The 19,659-nt window shown below is 53.0% G+C and overlaps 2 protein-coding genes across 2 annotated transcripts; one reads left to right on the top strand and one right to left on the bottom strand.

Annotated features, from left to right (window-relative positions):
• Positions 1-1,054: 1,054 nt before the first annotated feature.
• Positions 1,055-11,964, bottom strand: FARSA (phenylalanyl-tRNA synthetase subunit alpha). Its single transcript, XM_022558602.2, has 13 exons — positions 11,781-11,964; positions 9,810-9,947; positions 9,625-9,723; positions 9,418-9,536; positions 8,268-8,360; positions 8,054-8,182; positions 7,862-7,977; positions 5,044-5,128; positions 4,833-4,932; positions 4,572-4,740; positions 4,364-4,441; positions 4,087-4,201; positions 1,055-3,409 (listed from the first exon to the last, which is right to left on the bottom strand). Exons 1-13 carry the CDS (start codon positions 11,925-11,927, stop codon positions 3,271-3,273), a joined length of 1,527 nt encoding a protein of 508 aa, XP_022414310.1. The 5' UTR covers positions 11,928-11,964; the 3' UTR covers positions 1,055-3,270.
• Positions 11,965-15,390: 3,426 nt separating this feature from the next.
• On the top strand, positions 15,391-19,522 carry CALR (calreticulin). Its single transcript, XM_022558620.2, has 9 exons — positions 15,391-15,558; positions 15,925-16,026; positions 16,212-16,415; positions 16,860-16,954; positions 17,044-17,253; positions 17,336-17,449; positions 17,533-17,676; positions 18,538-18,630; positions 18,716-19,522. The coding sequence occupies exons 1-9, from the start codon at positions 15,468-15,470 to the stop codon at positions 18,914-18,916; spliced, it is 1,254 nt and encodes a 417-aa protein (XP_022414328.1). The 5' UTR covers positions 15,391-15,467; the 3' UTR covers positions 18,917-19,522.
• Positions 19,523-19,659: the final 137 nt, after the last annotated feature.

The raw sequence follows: 19,659 nt of genomic DNA on the forward strand, positions 1-19,659 counted from the left end.
GGCAAAGGGGTTTTCCGTGGTGGTGCAGTGGCTGAGAGTCCGCCTGCCGATGCAGGGGACACAGGTTCGTGTCCCGGTCCGGGAAGATCCCACATGCCGTGGAGCAGCTGGGTCCGTGAGCCATGGCCGCTGAGCCTGCGCATCCGGAGCCTGTGCTCCGCAACGGGAGAGGCCACCAACAGTGAGAGGCCCGCGTACCGGAAAAAAAAAAAAAAAAAAAAGGCAAAGGATTTGAAATGGTTGGCCAAAGGCTCTGAGGTCTGAGCAAGCTCAGTGCCTTTGAGGGGTATCCAGGCCTGGTGGCGCGAGCAGGGCTGGGGGGAAACAGTGGGTGAAGGATGAAGGGTTGGGACTTCGTCCCAACTGACTGGGAAGGAGATGGAGCTCCTTTTCGGGACACCTGTCACATTGCTCACAAAAGGGAGACAGTGGGAATCTGCTCACATCGCTCAGCCCTTCTGTGCAGGGCTCTGTCCCTGGCCACACACTAGAGCACACACCTTAACACCTACGTTCTGGAGGACTGGGTTTCAATCTGGGCTCTTACCAGTGGGGGTGATCATTAAACTGCCACTCACTCTCAAAACCCATCTTTGTCCAATAGCAAGGTGATAAAATCTAAAACATGAGACTATTATAAGGGTTTCAGGGATAAACATTTGGAACACATTAAGAGTTTAATAAAGAGTGGCTAACAGTATCGTGTGGCAAAGCTACAAGTTACGTGAGATGCATCTTCCTGCAGCATCAGATTTAAAGATTTGAGGATTATCTACTGGGAAAAATCTCACTTTTTTTTTTTTTTGGTACGCAGGCCTCTCACTGCTGTGGCCTTTCCCGTTGCGGAGCACAGTCTCCGGACGCGCAGGCTCAGCGGCCACGGCTCACGGGCCCAGCCGCTCCGCGGCATGTGGGATCTTCCCGGACCGGGGCATGAACCCGTGTCCCCTGCATCGGCAGGCGGACTCTCAACCACTGCGCCACCAGGGAAGCCCCTCAGACTTACTTTTAAGCATGCATACACAAACACACTGGCACCAAACCAAAACAAAGGCAACACAGAAGATGCAGGATGATTTTTATGGTGCACAGTCTGTGTAACATTTGAAAACATGCAAATTGAAACTGCGTCTTGTTAAAGTGACACATGTTAAGTAGCAACAGTTTAAAAGCACATGAGAATAATAAATACCAAATTCAGGAGGCGGCAACCTTAGTGGGCTGGGGGCAAAAGAAACTAGGACAAGCTCACAGGGTCTTCAAACCATTAGTCGCACAGATCTAAAAAGTGAAAGATCCAAAGCAAATATAATCTATGCTCAGATTCGAATGAACTAGGGGTGGATTCTTGGGTGTTTACTGAATTATGCTTCATATTATACATGCTTCACCCTCACCAGCCTTTACTTTTTACATGGCTTCTACCCCTCCCCCATTTCTTTATCTGTTCATCCTCTCATGCCTCCCCAGGTCCCTCCCCACCCCCACCCCACGTCAGCTCCTGAAGGCAGGGACCTGAGCCAGCTTTGCCCACTGCTGGGTCTTCAGCTCATGAACACTGCTGGCACTTAAGAGATGCACGTTTCAAACTATTACATTTAGAACAAATGGACAACAAGGTCCTAATGTATAGCACAGGAAGCTATATTGAATATCCTGTGATAAACCATACTGGAAAAGAATAAAAATAAAAAAAGAGGGCTTCCCTGGTGGCGCAGTGGTTGAGAGTCCGCCTGCCGATGCAGGGAACACGGGTTCGTGCCCCGGTCCGGGAAGATCCCACATGCCGCGAAGCGGCTGGGCCCGTGAGCCATGGCCGCTGAGCCTGCGCATCCAGAGCCTGTGCTCCGCAACGGGAGGGGCCGCAACAGTGAGAGGCCCGCGTACGGCAAAAAAAAAAAAAGAAAAAAAAATACTAAAAAAGAATGTCTGTATGTGTATAACTGGGTCACTTCACTGTACAGCAGAGATTGGCACAGCATTGCAAATCAACCATACCTCAATAAAAAAAACTAAAAACATAAAGGTGTACATTTATTGAATGAAGGAATATTTTTCTGTATTCCTGGATTATTTACTTATAAATAAAGAAAAGATTTGAGTGAGGAGCCCTTGGAAGATTGGTGCCCCCAGGCCCTGGGACCAGCAAAACCCATGGTCTCAGCTGACTGCCAACTGCCCTGGGTATAAAAGTGGCCTCATGGTTACATAAAAAATTGTCTATGTTTCCAAAAGCGTGCTGCCCCTGAAGATCTGGGCTGAGCGACGTGGTGACTTGGATTGGCTTTGAAATATTCCCATAGAAACAGGTGTGAGATGCTGCTCACTGTTCAGTGTGAGTGGTGGGTTCATGGAGCTTTATCCTACTCATTCATCTCTATTCTGGGCTCATTTGAAATCCTTGAGAGTTTTTTTTTTTAAGAGTAGTATTTTAGGGGGAGGAGAAAGGGATGAATGTGTGGAGCACAGAGGACTTTCAGAGCAGTGAAAATACTCTCTATGATACCATAATAATGAATGAATACACGACATCATACGTTTGTCCAAACCTACATACAATACAGGGAATCAACTGTAATGTAAACTATGGACTTTGGGTCATTATGATGTGTCAAGGCAGGGGGTTTATAGGAAATCCCTTTACCTTCCACTCAATTTTGCTATGAACCTAAAACTGCTCTTAAAAAAACAAAAAGGGCAGCTTTAAAGGCTTAGCTTGCTATACGCCCCACCCCACCAATGCTGGCTCCCAGTTGGTGGGAATGCTGGCTCCTGGGGCCCCGACGCCCGCCTTGGCCTCCCCTTCCCAAATGCCCCTTCCGCAGGGGTAGGGGGTTCTGTTCCCTTCACCTAGAAGAGACCTGGCACCAGGAGGTATATCAGTAAATGCCTGATGGAGCTAGTCTTCCCTGGTGGGATCTGGCTCAGGCTGGCCAGGGGATCCAAGACCTCCAACCCACCACGCCTCACACCCGGGGCTCCAGCACCCCTCCACCCCTAAGGAAAGGCACCAGATGAGGGCAAGTGCCCACTTTATTAGCCAGCAGCTGGTCTGCAGGGCTCCCCAAGGCCCACCCTCACAGGTGGACAACAGAATGAATCTGCTACCCGCTCCCCTGTCCCTGGGACCCTGGGGCCAGTGGGGAAGAGGAGATACCAGGGGCAGGGGGACTGGCCTCACAGAGGCCTCGTAAGTACAAGGGGGTCACTGGCAGGGATGCAAAGGGCAGCAGGGTCTTGGGGAAGGCGGCCTATCCAGGGCAGTTCGTGTCATGCGGCCTCCTGTGTCGACGGGGGCCCCCGTTCGGCATCTAGGCGGCACAGGGGACTGTCGTACACCATCTGCAGGTTCACCTTGTGGCCCACCAGCTCCCGGATATTGTTGATGCCGTATTTGATCATTGTCGGGCTTGGGAGGGGGGACATGACATGGTTTAACACGAGGTCAGGTCATGCTCTCTTCTGATCAGAACCTCTCTTATCACCTTCCTTGAGTAAAAGCCCAAGTCCTTCCTAGGGCTCAAAAGGCCCTGCTCAATCTGTCCTGTCACCTCCCCACCCTCATCTCCTCCCATTCTCCACCTTCACTCACTCATTCCCTCCAACCACACTGGCCTTCTTAGTGTTCTCCAAACACAGCAGGCCCGCTCCAGCCTCAGGGCCTTTGCACTGGCTATTCCCTCTGCCTGGAACGCCATTCTCCAGATATCCTCACGGCTTACCAATTCACCCACCTTCAGTCTTTGCTCAGATGCCACCTCCTCTGAGAGGCCTTCCCTGACATCTCCTTAGCCCTCCCTGCTGTGTTTTCTCTATAACACTGCTTTTAGACATACTTTAAGCTTTACTTGTTGAGTTATTTATCTCACTAATTATCATCCTCTGTGTTCCACTAGCACCCCTGGCTTCATGGAAGTAGAGATGTGTATGTCATAATCACAGCACAGGACTCAGTACACAGCAGGTGCTCACTAAGGGTTTCTCAAATGAATGAACGAATGAATGGGGCTGAAAGTCTGCAGGCCCCCACGCCTGGCAAGCCACCTGAGTAAGGCAGCCAATACCCTAAGTGGTTTGGGTACTCACCGCTCAAGGGAGAGGCCCCAGGCAATGACTGACACATTCTCAGGGAGCCCCATGGGCAGCAGCATCTCGGGGCGGAAGATCCCAGAGTTTCCAACCTCCACCCACTTCTTCAGGCCTGTGAAGGCAAGAGAACGATGGGGCGGCTTGTGTGGGTGATACTGGGCCTGGCAGTTAGCTTGGGAGGTGGGGTGTGGGCTTGGCAGTGACGGGGACCTGGGCTGAGCCATGGGCAGCCTGAGACCTCCCTCCCTGTCCCAGTACTGGGTTCCACCCTGACCTTGGTGGTAGCTGAACACTTCCATGCTGGGCTCGGTGTAAGGGTTGTAGGTCGGCTTGAAACGCAGCTGGGTGATACCTGGGTGGGGAGGCAGCCAAACAGAGTGGGGGTGGGGGTGGGGCAAAGGGGGAGGAGAGGGGCAAAGGGGGAGGGTCAGGCTGACGACCAAGGCATCCTCCTGCTTGCCCACCCCAGCCCGCCTGCTCACCCAGCTTGGTGAAGAACTCCCGCAGGACACCCATGAGGTGGCCTAGCGTGAGGCCGTGGTCAGCCACGACGCCCTCGATCTGGTGGAACTCGGCCAGGTGCGTGGCATCTAGGGTCTCATTCCGGAACACACGATCAATGGAGAAGTATTTGGCCGCTGTGAAGGGCTTCTGGAGATGAGAGGCAGGCCAAGCCCGGGCATGGGTGAGAAGGTCAGCATGTCAGCCCTGGCCCCTCCAACGCTGCCCAAGCCCTGCCACACCTTCTGGGCCAGGCGGTAGAGGGCGCGGGCGCTGGCAGACGTGGTGTGGGTGCGCAGTAGGTTTTTCCGAGCCTCGTCCAGTTTCCAGTTGTATTTGTACCTTCAGAGGGACATACAGGAAGTCCATGATGCAGCTCACGGCCCCCAACCTCTTTCCCCCGACACCCCTGGGTGTCCTGCCCAGGACCCAAAGTCCTGGGTCCTGCCTTACCCCTGTGAGCCGTAGCCGCCTTGAGAGTGGGTCCGCTTGACGCGATGGACGTAGTCCATTGGGAGCTGCTGGGCCTGGGCTGGATCTGGGCAGGACAGAGCAACATCTGGTCAGTCAAGGAGCATTTCGCAAATAGCCACCGCCCGGAAAACAGATAGTGGCACAGGCAGCTCCCTCCCCCGCCCTCCACAGCTGCCAGAGGGTACCTGGGAACACCTGAGTCAGTCACAACTCTCCTCTGCCCAGAACCTTCCATGGTCCCATTTCCTCTTTTTTATTTTTGGCCATCCTGCACAGGACTTAGCTCCCCGACCAGGGATTGAACCTGTGCCCTAGGCAGTGAAAGCGCAGAGTCCTAACCACTGGACTGCTGGGGAATTCTCTCCTCCCACTCCTAACTGATCAGTTCCTCCAGCCACAGGGCTTCCCTGCTGATCTGTGAGCACACCAGGCATGTGCCAGCCTCAGGGCCTTTGCACTGGCCATTCCCTTTGCCTGGAACTTTCCTTCCCCAGGCATAGCTCCCACCCTGACCTCCTTCCATCTTTGCTTAAGCAGCCTTCATTTTTAAAAATATTTTATTGGGGCTTCCCTGGTGACGCAGTGGTTGAGAGTCCGCCTGCCGATGCAGGGGACATGGGTTCGTGCCCCGGTCCGGGAAGATCCCACATGCCACGGAGTGGCTGGGCCCGTGAGCCATGGCCGCTGAGCCTGCGCGTCCGGAGCCTGTGCTCCACAACGGGAGAGGCCACGACAGTGAGAGGCCCGCGTACCGCAAAAAAAAAAAAAAAAAAAAAAAAAAATTATTTATCTTATTTGGTTGCATCGGGTCTTGGTTGCAGCAGGCATGCTCCTTAGTTGCGGCAGGTGTGCCCCTTAGTTGTGGCTCACCAACTCCTTAGTTGCAGCATGCGAGCTCTTAGTTGCAGCATGCACGTGGGATCTAGTTCCCTCACCAGGGACCGAACCCGGGCCCGCTGCATTGGGAGCACGGAGACTTTTTTTTAAAAATTAATTTATTTTTGGCTGCGTTGCATCTTCATTGCTGTGCGTGGGCTTTCTCTAGCTGCGGTGAGCGGGGGCTACTCTTCGTTGCGGTGCACGGGCTTCTCATTGCGGTGGTTTCTCTTGTTGCAGAGCACGGGCTCTAGACGCACGGGCTTCAGTAGTTGTGGCATGCAGGCTCAGTAGTTGTGGCTTGCAAGCTCTAGAGTGCAGGCTCAGTAGTTGTGGCACACGGGCTTAGTTGCTCAGCGGCATGTGGGATCTTCCCGGACCAGGCATTGAACCCGTGTCCCCTGCGTTGGCAGGCGGAATCTTAACCACTGCGCCGCCAGGGAAGTCCCAAGCAGCCTTTATTTAATTAATTTAAAATAAATTTATTTATTTAATTTATTTTTGGCTGCATTGGGTCTTATTGCTGTGTGCAGGCTTCCTCTAGTTGCGGCGAGCGGGGGCTACTCTTCGTTGTAGTGCGCGGGCTTCTCATTGCGGTGGCTTCTCTTGTTGTGGAGCACAGGCTCTGGGCACGTGGGCTTCAGTAGTTGTGGCTCGTGGGCTCTAGAGCACAGGTTTAGTAGTCGTGGCGCACGGGCTTAGTAGCTCCGCGGCATGCGGGATCTTCCTGCACCAGGGCTTGAACCCGTGTCCCCTGCATTGGCAGGCGGATTCTTAACCACTGTGCCACCAGGGAAGCCCGCGGCCTTTAATTTAAATTGACAGCGTGCTCCCCCACCAACATAACGTCAATTCCCCCATCACATTTACTGCCATCTTTCATTGCCGTGTTTACAGCTTACTTAGAATTAAATGCATACCTCACCCAACCAGGATATGCGGGTCTCATCAGGGCAAGGATTTCTGTCTCATTCATGGCTGTGACCCAGGTGTTTCACAGAGACTTTGGCACACAGGAGCTCAGTCATAGGTGCAGACTCTATGCTGCACGAATGTGCAAGTTCTTATGACTCCCTTCCAGAGACACAATTTTAGTGCATCTTAAAAGCCTGACATCAAATCCCAGCCCCACCGCGCCTATAAGCTGTGACCCTGGGCAAGTGATGTCCCCTCTCTGAGACCTAATTTCCTCATTTGCAAAACAGGGCTAACAGTCTACTTCCTATAGTTGGTGGAAAGATTAGGACAGTGACAGCTCAGTAAGTTATATATATATATATTTTTTTTCTTTCTTTTTTTTGGCCACACTACATGGCATGTGGAACTTCCCTGACAAGGGATCAAACCTGCGGCCCCCTGCAGCGGAAGCGGAGAGCCCTAACCACTGGACCACCAGGGAAGTCCCACGGCTCAGCAAGTTTTGGATGCTGAAATGATGACAATGGCGCTGTTGCTCCTGGCCAGGTAACAGGCACCCAACAGCCTCATCTGCCCTGCTGGTGGGGGAAACAACAACCATTTTGGAAAGTCATTCAATTTCAGAGAGTACTAAGGACTGTGGAAGAAAGAAAGAACTGGGAAGCAATGTTGAAGACTAGCAATGAGGAGCTTTCAGAACTTGGGGGGACAAGGGCATGTCAGGGTGGGCTCTCTGAGGTGATATGTGAACAGAAGCTTCATGCCAGAGCCTGCCATGAAGATCTGGGAGAAGACAGTTCTCGGCAGAAGCCACAGCACGGGCAAAGGCCCTGAGGTGGGCAGGAGGGGAGGTGGAAGAAGATAACAGAAGTTGATGATAGCAGCTCACACAGGTTTGTTGGCCACACTGAGGAGGATGGAGTTTATCCTGTAAAACGGTATGCCACCCCAAAAGGCTCTGTCCAGTCCTGGCACCTCTGATGGCGCAGTGGGGCCCACCCACCTCGCAGGAAGAAGGTGTCATGCTGGTCCCGTGCTGGGTGCTGCTGGGGCTGGAAGAGTGCGTCAAAGTTCCAGAAGGAGCTCTCAATGTAATTGTCGGTCGGCATCTCGGTGAACCTGGTGGGAGACACAGCCTGACTGCCCTGCCTGTGCCAAGCAGGTGGGCTAGCCCCACCCCTGGCCCCATGCTTACCCCATCTCCAGGAAGATCTGCCGGAACTGGGTGCGGACCTTGAGCAGGGGGTGCAGGTGGCCGCTGTCAGGGAGGACGCCATGGGCCGAGAAATTGTAGGGCTTGAAGGGCCGATCCCGCCAAGAGCCACTATGGGGGGATGCAGGGTACATGGGTCTGGTGGGGGCTGCCTACCACACCCCCATCGGCCCCCAACTCTGGGGCTACCCCCTACCTGGAGATCATCTCTGGGCTCAGCTCTGTTTCCTGCTTGGAGATGCTGGTGCTAAAGGCACTGCCTTTGCTCACCCAGTAGGTCTTCAGGTTCCTGAGGCCAGAGGACAACGCTGTTACCTCCTCCAAGTGGTTTCCCTTGACCTCCCATCTGATGCTGACCCCAAAGTCACCCACCAAGTCATTCTGCTGTATTTCCTTCCTGACACTTACCATCTCCGGAATCCTCTTAGCTGGCCCCGACCTACATCCCTATGTTCATGCAGTTACTCATTCAACAAACATTTACTGTGAACCTAATGTGTACCAGGGTCTGTTCAAAGCACTAGGCATATAGCTGGGAGTGATAATAATAGGTCAAGTTTAGAGAGTTTACTCCACACTAGGCTCTGCTCCATAAAATCACCCCATAATCCTGTGTGAAAAGGAGCCATTTTACACATGCATAAACAGAAGCTTGGACAGATCAGGCGACTTGGTCAAGGGCACACAGCTAGCATATGACAGAGCTGGGACTTGAATCAGGCAGCCCCGTTCCAGTCTTTTTTGTTTTTCTTTTGGCCACACCATGCAGCACATGGGATATTAGTTCCCCAACCAGGGATCGAACCCGGGCCTCCTGCGGTGGAAGCTCAGAGTCCTAACCACTGGACCACCAGGGAATTCCCAGTTTGCGTTCTTATAACGGCTAGGCCACTGCTACGTCTGCTCAAAGGAGTCGTCAGCTCTGTGAGGGCAGAGCCCCCAGCCTGTCCAGGTCCCAGCAGTCATAAACTTTCAGACAGTGCTTAGGACTGTAAAGGAAGTCAACAGGGCACAAGGGATGGAAGCCAGGAGTGAGGAACTTTTATGCAATTTGAAGGGAGGAAAGGGTGTCAGGGTGGCCTCTCTAAGGTGACACATGAGCAGAGGTTTGATGTCAGAACTTGCTTTGAAGAAGAGCAGGAAGCTCTTTCTCAGCAGAAGGCACAACAGCGGCAAAGGCCCTGACACGGCATGAGCCTGGCATGTGTGCTCGACAACCACAGTGTGAAGGGAGGCTGGGAGGAGACTGATAGCACCCTGGCCCAGTGTGGGCAGAATGGCTCCCCTTCTGCTCCAGGGCCATGCAGGTGACACAGGTGTGAGCCTGGGGGGCGGCACCCACTCACACTTCAGTCAGCAGCTTCCTCTTCCTGAGCTCGCTCCTCTCCTTCTCTCCCAGCTTCTCGGCCTGTCCACCCTGGACCAGCTGGAGCCGCCGCTGCACCTCATCCTCCACGCTATCCACCTGCCACAGTGATGGGCGTGAGGGGCCGTGAGGGCAGGGGGCCCAACTGTCCGACTACCTGTCCAACCACCGCCCGGCAGGGACTCACCACTCTGAACACCCGGGGCCCGTCGGCAGCACTCTTGTCCACTCGGATCCACTTGTTGGACATGGCCTTGCTGAAGCCCACCTTGCCACTGGGCAGTCGCTGTGGGAGCAAGGCTGCAGTGAGGGGGACACAAGGGTCGCCCTCATCCCAACACCTCCCTAGGCCCTGCCCACTCAGACTCCTACCATGAGCTCGCTCTGGGGCAGGCCCTCTGGGGGGACGCTGCGAAACACCCGGGCCTCATGGCTGCCTTCCCGGGCAATCTCCTCGCCCTCAGTGGTAAGCTCCCAGCGCTTGGTGGAACGCAGCTCAGCCTCGATTATCTGTAGGAAAACAGGGGGACACGGGCAGGGACAGGATTCAGATCCAGGCACCCCCTTGCCGCAGCACTGGGGACGCGGGTCAAAGAACAGCCTGTGATGCCAGCTTTGCCTCTCAGCTGTACCACTTCCCAGCAGAGTGATCTCGCCTCGTTGAGCCTCAGTAGATCTTTTGTGACACGGGAAAAAATGACAAAAATGATTCACACCTCCCAGGGTGAGGTCAAGTACTGAGGGTATTACCTGCCTGGCAAAGAACAAATCCTATCTCTTTTGAACCTGGGAAAGATTTTTTTTAAAGTCTCGGGTGAAATGATTTATTTCCACACTTACATGCATCTCAGTGTAGCCAGATGTCAGAGAAGAACCCAGGCTGCCCACATTACACACAGGAACCCTAGGCTCCCCTTTCGTTCTAATTCCTAGCTCTGCTCCTCTCTTGCTGTGTGACCTTGGGAAAGTTGCTTAACGTCCCTGAGCAAATTTTCTTATCCATGAGAGAAGGGTGTGGTGGGCTCTACCTCAGAGAGTTGTTTTGAGTAACTAAATTAATACACAGAAAGGATGCAGAGCACTTAGTATGCAGCAAATGCTGCATAAATATAACTACTACTACATTAATATCATCGTCATCATCCTTACAATGAACCACATTAAACTGCCAACACTTAACCCTCAGTAGCCTACACAAATGTCACTCACATCAATCAAGGTACTGTCATCCCATACACCATAGCTTCAATCCCTTTCTGCACTGACGACCTCAGGCTTCAAATCCAGGTTTGCCTGTTCCTTCTAGTGACAATGATCAAGATTCTGACCAGTGCTTAGAAGTTGTCACATCTGCAATATGGTGATAATTAACAGTGCCATCAACTGAAGGTCACATCAAAGATTGGATGAGGAATAAATCTGAGGCCAGAGCAGGGCACATCATGTAAGTTTGATGTTTTCAGCTATGTTTTTTGAGTCCTAGCCTCATGGATCCAGCCTGCTGGGTGACCCACGGGTCGGTCAGCATCCTCCCCCTCTGGCTCCATCACCCTTCCCTTGTCCAAGTCAGAAGGCTGGGCTTCATCCGAGCTACCCCTACATTTCCATGAACCTTATTTCATTCCTTCACCTGAATCCCTTCTCCATTCCAGTTGCCTCCCTACAGCCAGGGACCATACCCTGTAGTTTGGGGATGTGCCAGCCTCTGCCACTGTCCCCTTGCCTCCAGTCCTGCCCGCACCGATCCTTTCCAAGAGTGATGTAGGCAGTACACACATCTCATTGGCTCTAGCTCCTGCCATGGCCCCCCAGTACCCCTGTGAGATAAAGACCTACAAGGCCTCGCAAAATCTGGCTCTGCTGGGTCTCTCTCACCACTTGTGCCACCTCCCTACCCCACTGATCCTTAAAGTGCCATGGCTTTTCTACTCAATGCAGAAACCCGACTCAGCTGTCATCTCCTTTGGGATACTCTCCCTGATCCTCAAGGCTGGGTCTGCTAACACCTCTGAGTTCCCCGTGCTTCCTCCATCACTCCGGTCACTTGAGTATATCCATTATACCGCAGCCTGCGTGAAGGCGGCGACTGCGTCTTTCTGGTCCACCATTCTCCTCTCCACCCCCTCAACGCTGATCATGCCTCAATGGACGTTTACTGCAAGAGGAACATCCGTACCCCGGGGCCCTCACTCGTTCCTGACTCCCCGCCTGCGCACCCTGGGCGGGACACATACAATTACTCCTAACCAGGCCTGAGATAATCTGGCCTGGAGGCAGAGCCCTCCTGGTAAGGGAACCGCAGGTGCAAAAGCGAGGAGGTCCGGCATCACCGGCCCAGCTCACCTCACCCAGCGCCTGCAGGCTCTTCACGGCGCCCACCACGGTCTGATGCTCTACGCCCAGCTCGGCCGCCAGTTCAGCGCTGTCCAAGCCGCCATCGGCCGCCTCCAGCCGCTGCAGCAGCACCTCCGCCACCGGACCATCTGCCATGACTGCTCCCAGGGCGCTCGGCGTGTGCCTGCCGGCGGTCAGAACAACCGGAACCGGAACCGGAACCGGCGCCGGGGGGCGTACACCGTCATCTTGAGTGTGGCAGACTATGCTGCAGGGCTCGGGTGCCGCCATCTTGAGCGTGTCACTTGAACTTAAGAGGGGGTTAGGGACCCAGTACTGGCTGGACTGGTGGTTTCTTGTTGACCAGAGAGGTCAAATTAATACCATCAAAGACAGACTCACAGCATTGTTTTATGCTTCACCCAGCCTCACCAGCAGGGGCTGTGTGACCTTGGACTTCCCCCTCTCTGGGCCTCAGACCAGTCCTCCCTTGGGGATTCTTTCTTACCCCCACAGGAGGGCTGTGGGTGGTGGACTCCAGATATAGTCATCCTGCTGATGTCAACTACTTTTATTTTTTCTATTATTATTTTAAAATCTATTTATTTATTTGGTTGCACTGGGTCTTAAGTTGCAGCTCTCCAGCTCCTTGGTTGCAGCACATGGGCTCCTTAGTTGTGGCTCCAGGGCTCCTTGGTTGCGGCATGCATGTGGGATCTAGTTCCCTGGCCAGGGATCGAACCCAGGCCCCCTGCATTGGGAGCACGGAGTCCTAACCATTGCACCACCAGGGAAGTCCCTGATGTCAACTACTTTTAAATTTTAAAAGGGAGTCTGGGTAGGGACCAACCCTATTTATAGAGGGGAGAAGGACTCAATAATAGTATATTATTGAATAATATATTCAAGGTTGCAGCTAACCTGTATGGACGTTCTCCCCTGTGCCCAGCCCAGTGCTAAGTGCTTCAGGTGTCTTACTTCCTTTTCCCCCAAACTGTATGATGTAGATACTGATATAATATACATTTCACAGATGTGAAAACTGAGGCTTGGAGGGTGGTATGCCTTGCCCAAGGTTCTGCAAGGAGCTGGTGGACAGTGTCAGAAATTATAAACACTCCAGAACCTGCCCCCTCCTCCCCATACCCCTGCTCTGAGAAGACCAATGTCAGGAAAATAATTTGTAGTATAGATCAGTGCTGTCCTATAGAAATATAATTCAAGATACTGGGAATTCCCTGGTGGTCCAGTGGTTAGGACTCCACTATTCCACTGCAGGGGACACGGGTTTGATCCCTGGTCAGCATGCTGCAGCTTGGCCAAGACAAAACAAAACAAGAAATATATTTAGAGATAGGAATGTAATTTTACACATTTTAGTAGCAACGTTAAAAACAAAAGGGGTGAAATTAATTTGAAGAATTTATAGAACCTAAAATGTCCACATTATCATTTCAACACTTAATATAAAACTACTAGTGAAATATTTTACATTATTTATTCACACTAAGTCTTCAAATTCTGATGTATATTTTCCACTTACAGCTTACTTCACAGCCGCTGCATTTCAAAAGGCAATAATCACATGTGGCCAGTGGAGACTACATTAGACAGCACAAGTAGATTCTAATCCCAGATCTGCCATTTTTGTCCCTCAGCCAAATCACTTAATCTTTCTGTGCCTCAGTTTCCTCGCTTGGATGGAAATGATATGAGCCCAGGTTACTGTGAGAATTAAGTGAAATAGTACCCACACACACATGCAATACTTGCTGGTACTAAATTGAGTGTGGACTCTGTGTTAGGTGCTGTTCTAAGCACCTACTCATTTAGCCATCACAACTGTTATTTGAGCGTGGTAAATGGGGTTACTAATATCCCCCAATGCTGCACCTACAGTGAGGTCCTGATAAAAATTCAGAATGCATCCCTCAAAGTCTCTTCTTAGCTTCAAAGCACTTTCCCCATTTTTGCTTATTTAATTCCAGCAAGAGTCCTTCTTTCCTTGCTTCTGTCACACGTCAAGTAGGTTTTAAGCCTGTTCTGTGCCTGGTGCTGCAGGAGACACTGTGGGGTGCGGGGGGGAATGGTGAGGTGAACAAGACAGGCATAGTGTCTACCCTCTGGCAGGCAGCACCTAGCCCATGTGTCCCTGACACATGGTGGAAGGGCGGGAAGATGGGGGGAAGGTCAGTGGAAGGCCTAGAGTGGTCATCCCAAACTTGGGGGGTCCTCGTTGGGGAGGACCAGGTTGGGCAATACTGGATACTGTCTTGGGGAAGGGGCAGAACCCCAACTTCTCCAAGACTCCTAATTCCTCTCTTTTCTGAGTCCCCACCACTAGAGGGGAAGCACCCCCTCCCCACCCTTTTGCCAGGATCCCCCCCTTCAGCAGTTTACTTCCACTTCCCAGGTCCAGAGCCAATTTGCTCAGAGTTTGGGAAAGCCCCACCTCTCCTTCCTCCTTCCTGCAGCCTAGGGGCAGGGAGCTGGTGTGTTACTTTCAGTCATGTGCCTCTGCCTTCCTAAGAAGGCTCTAGTGTCAGGGGTCCTGGCCACCTCCCTTAGACCTTATCTTCCCCACCATCTGTCCCATTTTCTCCCTCCCCAACGGAACCCCCTGCCCTCTCATCTTTAGCCGTTTAATTGCAAAAGCAGGCCGTTTGTGGGAGACCACAAGACTGTGACCCCTTTCATTTACCGGCTGAGGAGGGGATGGGGGGTAAAGGACAGGCTGCAATAAGGCGAACAACCGTAGGAGACCCAGCCTATAGTCACAACTTCGAGCCGTTCAGGGCTTCCTTCCCTCTGTCCCAGACATCCCTAAAAGCTTTGAAAGCATTTCTGCCGGCCAGCAGCTGGCCGGGGTCGCTCCTCTTGGCCTTTCAGGAGCTCCTGTGCCTTCAAAGAGGCTAAATGCCTTGCCCCAGCTCACACAGCAGCAGTCTGACAGGCTGCCAGGGAACTAGGGGCCGTACGGAGGAGAGAGCCGGCACTCCCCCCGCAGGGCTGCACGGCTCTGGCGCTGGGGTGAAGTGAAGCCCTAGGGCTCGATGCCCTCTGCCCCATCCTGGCGGGGCGGGGGGCGGGGGTTAAGAGAGAGAGAGAGAGAGAAAGAGATGGAGAGAGAGAGGGTCGGAGTGGTGGGGTTCCCCAAATTCAGGGTAGAAAAGGTTAGGAAAACCTTGCCTACCCATCCCTGTAGAGGGGATAAGTGGAGTCGATGCTGGAGCAGGGCCCTAGCTCTAAGCACCTGCACCTGCTCTCGCGCGGATTCTTTAAACGCCTAGATCTCTAGCGCTGCTAGCGGGCGAGGGCGGGGTTGGGCCGAGGTCTGGTCACATGACCTGGCCTGAGGGGCTTGAGGCCCCCACTCCACCGGTGGGCGTCCACCACAACGCGTGGTCGACCTTCATTGGCCAGCGGTGCGGCCAATAGAAATCGGCCATCTGGGAACCCAGCGTTCCGAGGCACAGACTAACTTGCTGAGCCCACAAGGGTCCAATGGAAAGGCAGAGCTGTGGCCACAGACCAATGATAAAGTGGGAGAGGAGGGCCAAGAGGCCGGACCAGGTTGGTTTGAGAGGCGGCCGGTTATAAAATCGCACGGCTGGCGGCACCGTCTGTCCCTACTGCAGAGCTATTGCTGGTACAGTGACTTAAAGGGCCCGCGCGCCGCCGCCCCCTCGGCCCGCCATGCTGCTACCCGTGCTGGCGCTGCTCGGCCTTCTTGGCCTGGGCGCCGCTGAACCCGCCGTTTACTTCAAGGAGCAGTTTCTGGACGGAGGTAACGGCTAGTCCCGCCTTGAGGCCGTCCTAACGACGCGGCTGGCCCCCTAGCCCATATCTGCGTGTCGCCTGTAACTACTGCTCAGAGGACCAACACAGTGGCCTTCAGGGGCTAGAGCCGCAGGCGATCTTTCCTTCTGCGTCCCTGGGGAGCGGGGAGGGCGCGGCGGCCTTCCGCGGCGGGAGTTAGGGTTCGCCCGAGGATCTTTTAAGCCACCAGAGATGTCAAGCTAGAGGTTGGGGTGGGGACAGTCGGGAGGAGGGGGAATCTCCTTCCTTGCCCCCAGCAGTTTGTAGCTCCTGGTAGATGTTTGGTGGGGGGTGATCAGCACCGCTACTCTGACCTGCCCCTTTGGTCTCCTAGACGGATGGACCGAGCGCTGGATCGAATCCAAACACAAACCAGATTTTGGCAAATTCGTTCTCAGTTCCGGCAAGTTCTACGGTGACCAGGAGAAAGATAAAGGTAAGAGCCTAGGGGTGGGTGCTCGGATCCAGGAGGACTTCCTGGAGGAAGCCCTAGTCACCACACAGTTTGGGTATCCCTAGAAGTAGAACAGGTGGAGGAAGGGAGAGTCGTCTGTATTTCCCATCCTAAGGGTCTCCCGGGGGTTGTTGCTGAGCCGTGATCTGACTACCGTTCCTTGATAGGGCTGCAGACAAGCCAGGATGCCCGGTTTTACGCTCTGTCGGCCAGATTCGAGCCCTTCTCCAATAAGGGTCATACACTGGTGGTGCAGTTCACCGTGAAACACGAACAGAACATCGACTGTGGGGGCGGCTACGTGAAGCTATTTCCAGATGGTCTGGACCAGACAGACATGCATGGAGACTCTGAATACAACATCATGTTTGGTGAGCGGGCCCCACCCTGATGCTGACCTCTGATTAGTGAGAGGGAGTTTGAAACCCCATGAGTTCTTTATAGCCCATGAAAAGTGGTCTTAAGATCATAGAAAACACTTAAATGGTTAAACATTTCTTTGGAGGAGAAGCTGAGAAAATAGTTACAGTTAGTAGCAACTTTCTATATTGTTGTCGTTGATTTAAGACTGCTAATTTGCGCGATTTTATAAGGTAGGCATTTACTAATTCTGCAAGTAAAGATACTGACTTCTAGAGCACTGATTTTTTTTTTCTTTAAATCCCTAATCACGGTCCCTTAGAGATATCTGAATTTTGTCTTTTCACCTTGACAGACCTGAGTTTAAGAACCAAGTTTTCTTTTTATAAATGGGTGGGGAGGGGTTCATAATGGTGGACAATCTCTAGTTCTGACTGGATCTGCTTCTCATCAAGGCCCGGACATCTGTGGTCCTGGCACCAAGAAGGTTCATGTCATCTTCAACTACAAGGGCAAGAACGTGCTGATCAACAAGGATATCCGTTGCAAGGTGTGCTCTGGGGGTGGTGACAAATGGCTGTAAGGGAAGGCTCAGAGGCCAGCCTGGTGGGCGGGGCACTGATCTCCCACTCCCTTCAGGACGATGAATTCACACACCTGTACACGCTGATTGTGCGGCCTGATAATACCTATGAGGTAAAGATCGACAACAGCCAGGTGGAGTCAGGCTCCCTGGAGGACGATTGGGATTTCTTGCCTCCCAAGAAGATAAAGGATCCTGATGCTGCAAAGCCTGAAGACTGGGACGAGCGAGCCAAGGTTGATGACCCTACGGACTCCAAGCCTGAGGTTCGTTCTTGGGCAGGGGCTCCCCACCATGGAGGGTGTGGAGGACAACTGGGCCAACTCTGACCTCCTAATGTACCTGCAGGACTGGGACAAGCCTGAGCACATTCCTGACCCCGATGCTAAGAAGCCCGAGGACTGGGATGAAGAGATGGACGGAGAGTGGGAACCACCAGTGATTCAGAACCCAGAGTACAAGGTGAGCCTGGGGCTCTGAGTAGGGCGGTACACAGTGGGGAACGCACTGATCTCCACTCACCCACCAGTTCACTTCTTCTGCAGGGTGAGTGGAAGCCCCGACAGATTGACAACCCAGATTACAAGGGCATTTGGATCCACCCAGAGATCGACAACCCTGAGTATTCCCCTGATAGCAACATCTACGCCTATGAAAACTTTGCTGTACTGGGCTTGGATCTATGGCAGGTGAGACACGGAGGGAAGAGAAGGATCCCAGGACCTCAAGTGCACAGGGTCAACCCAGGAGGAAAGGGACAAAGGAGGTCTGACTCCAAAATGGTGCTTTTTCTTTTTTTAAAGAAATTCCTGGTTTGTCCTTATGGCATTCTTACAGCACCCACTCTGAAGTTGTACTTACTAACTTCTTGGTACTTTTTCAAGTACCTACGGGAACCAACTCATTTTATTGCCCCCAACAACCTAGAAGGTGGTTAGATAGTACCATTAGAAAATTAGGTTCACAGGGACTGAATTTTTGTCTGTTCTGTGCACTGATGTACCTTCTGCACCTAGAATGGTGCCTGGCACGTAGTAGGTACTAGAGAAATATTTAAAGAAGGGAGTGAGACCCCTTTTTACAGATGAAGAAACTGAGGTGCAGAGAGGTGAAGTCACCAGCCTGAGGTCATGTAGGCAGGAAATGGCAGAGCTGGTGTTGGAACCCAGGCAGCCTGTGTTTTTTTGTGTTTTTTTTTTTTTTTTTGCGGTATGCGGGCCCCTCACCGCTGTGGCCTCTTCCATCGCGGAGCACAGGCTCCGGACGCGCAGGCTTAGCGGCCATGGCTCACGGGCCCAGCTGCTCCGCGGCATGTGGGATCTTCCCGGACCGGGGCACGAACCCGTGTCCCCTGCATCGGCAAGCGGACTCTCAACCACTGCGCCACCAGGGAAGCTCAGGCAGCCTGTTTTTTAACTGCAGCATTAAACTGTAGCATTGTGTAGTGGTTATGGGAATATGGGCGGGAGACCTTTTTGAGGCCAAGGCCAACAGGTATATCCCCTCTGACCATCCTTCCGACCACCGCTCTACTCCCTGGCCCCATACAGGTCAAGTCTGGCACCATCTTTGACAACTTCCTCATCACGAACGACGAAGCATACGCTGAGGAGTTTGGCAACGAGACATGGGGTGTTACGAAGGTGGGACCAGGGTCCAATCTTGGGCTTTGGGGTGGGCAGGGCTGCCAAGGGAGTCCGGGCCCTGAGGTGTGTGGTTTGCACACAGGCAGCAGAAAAACAAATGAAGGACAAGCAAGACGAAGAGCAGAGGCTAAAGGAGGAGGAGGAGGAGAAGAAGCGCAAGGAAGAGGAGGAGGCAGACAAGGAAGAGGAGGAGGACAAGGAGGAGGATGAGGAGGATGAGGACGAGAAAGAGGAAGAGGACGAGGAAGACGCTGCCGCTGGCCAGGCCAAGGATGAGCTGTAGGGGCCACGCCGCCGCCGCCTCCAGGGCTGGACTGAGGCCTGAGTGCTCCTGCCGCAGAGCCGGCCGCGCCAAATAATGTCTCTGTGAGACTGGAGAACTTTCATTTTTTTCCAGGCGGGTTCCAATTTGGGGTGGATTTTGTTTTTGTTCTCCCCCTCCCTTTTTTTTTTTTTAAAGTTTTTTTTTTTTTAACAGGTGTTTTGTCTCTGATCCTCCTTCACCCCTCACCCCTGGCCTTCATCTTTCTTGATTTGACATCTTTGCTTTCTGCTGTCCCCTTATCTCCCCAGATCCCTTAGCTCCCCTCCAACTTGGGGACTCAGGGTGGGGTGTGGCGTGGAGGAGAAGCCCCAGGCCCAAGATTCCATCTGCTCTCCTTCCTGGATCCCACAGGGGGGTGGTAGGAGAAGAGGGTGGCATCACCAGCCTCCCAGTACTGAGGAAGAATGGGGCTCTTAAGCCCTGAGCTCTGACCTCCCTCTCTCCTTTCTCCCCTGCCCCCAGGACTGGGCCAGTTCCGAGTGGGGCAGCGGGTTCTAGCTCGGCTCATACTGAGAATGTAAGAACTACAAATGAAATTTCTATTAAATTAAGTTTTGTGTCTTCCTCCTGTGTTTCCTTTTGGGGTAGGTGACTCTTAAGTGAGGCTCATTTTGCAGCCACTACAAGTGTTGGTTGAATGTCCCATAAGGTTACAGGGGCCCTTGTTTATCCGGAGAACCCCAAACAGGTGGGAAAGAGTA

The sequence above is a fragment of the Delphinapterus leucas genome, unplaced genomic scaffold (genome assembly GCF_059928025.1).
Source record: "Delphinapterus leucas isolate spDelLeu-1000000601 "Yukka" unplaced genomic scaffold, BTC_Dleu_Yukka2 spDelLeu_asBTCV2_sq25, whole genome shotgun sequence".
NCBI lineage: Eukaryota > Metazoa > Chordata > Mammalia > Artiodactyla > Monodontidae > Delphinapterus > Delphinapterus leucas.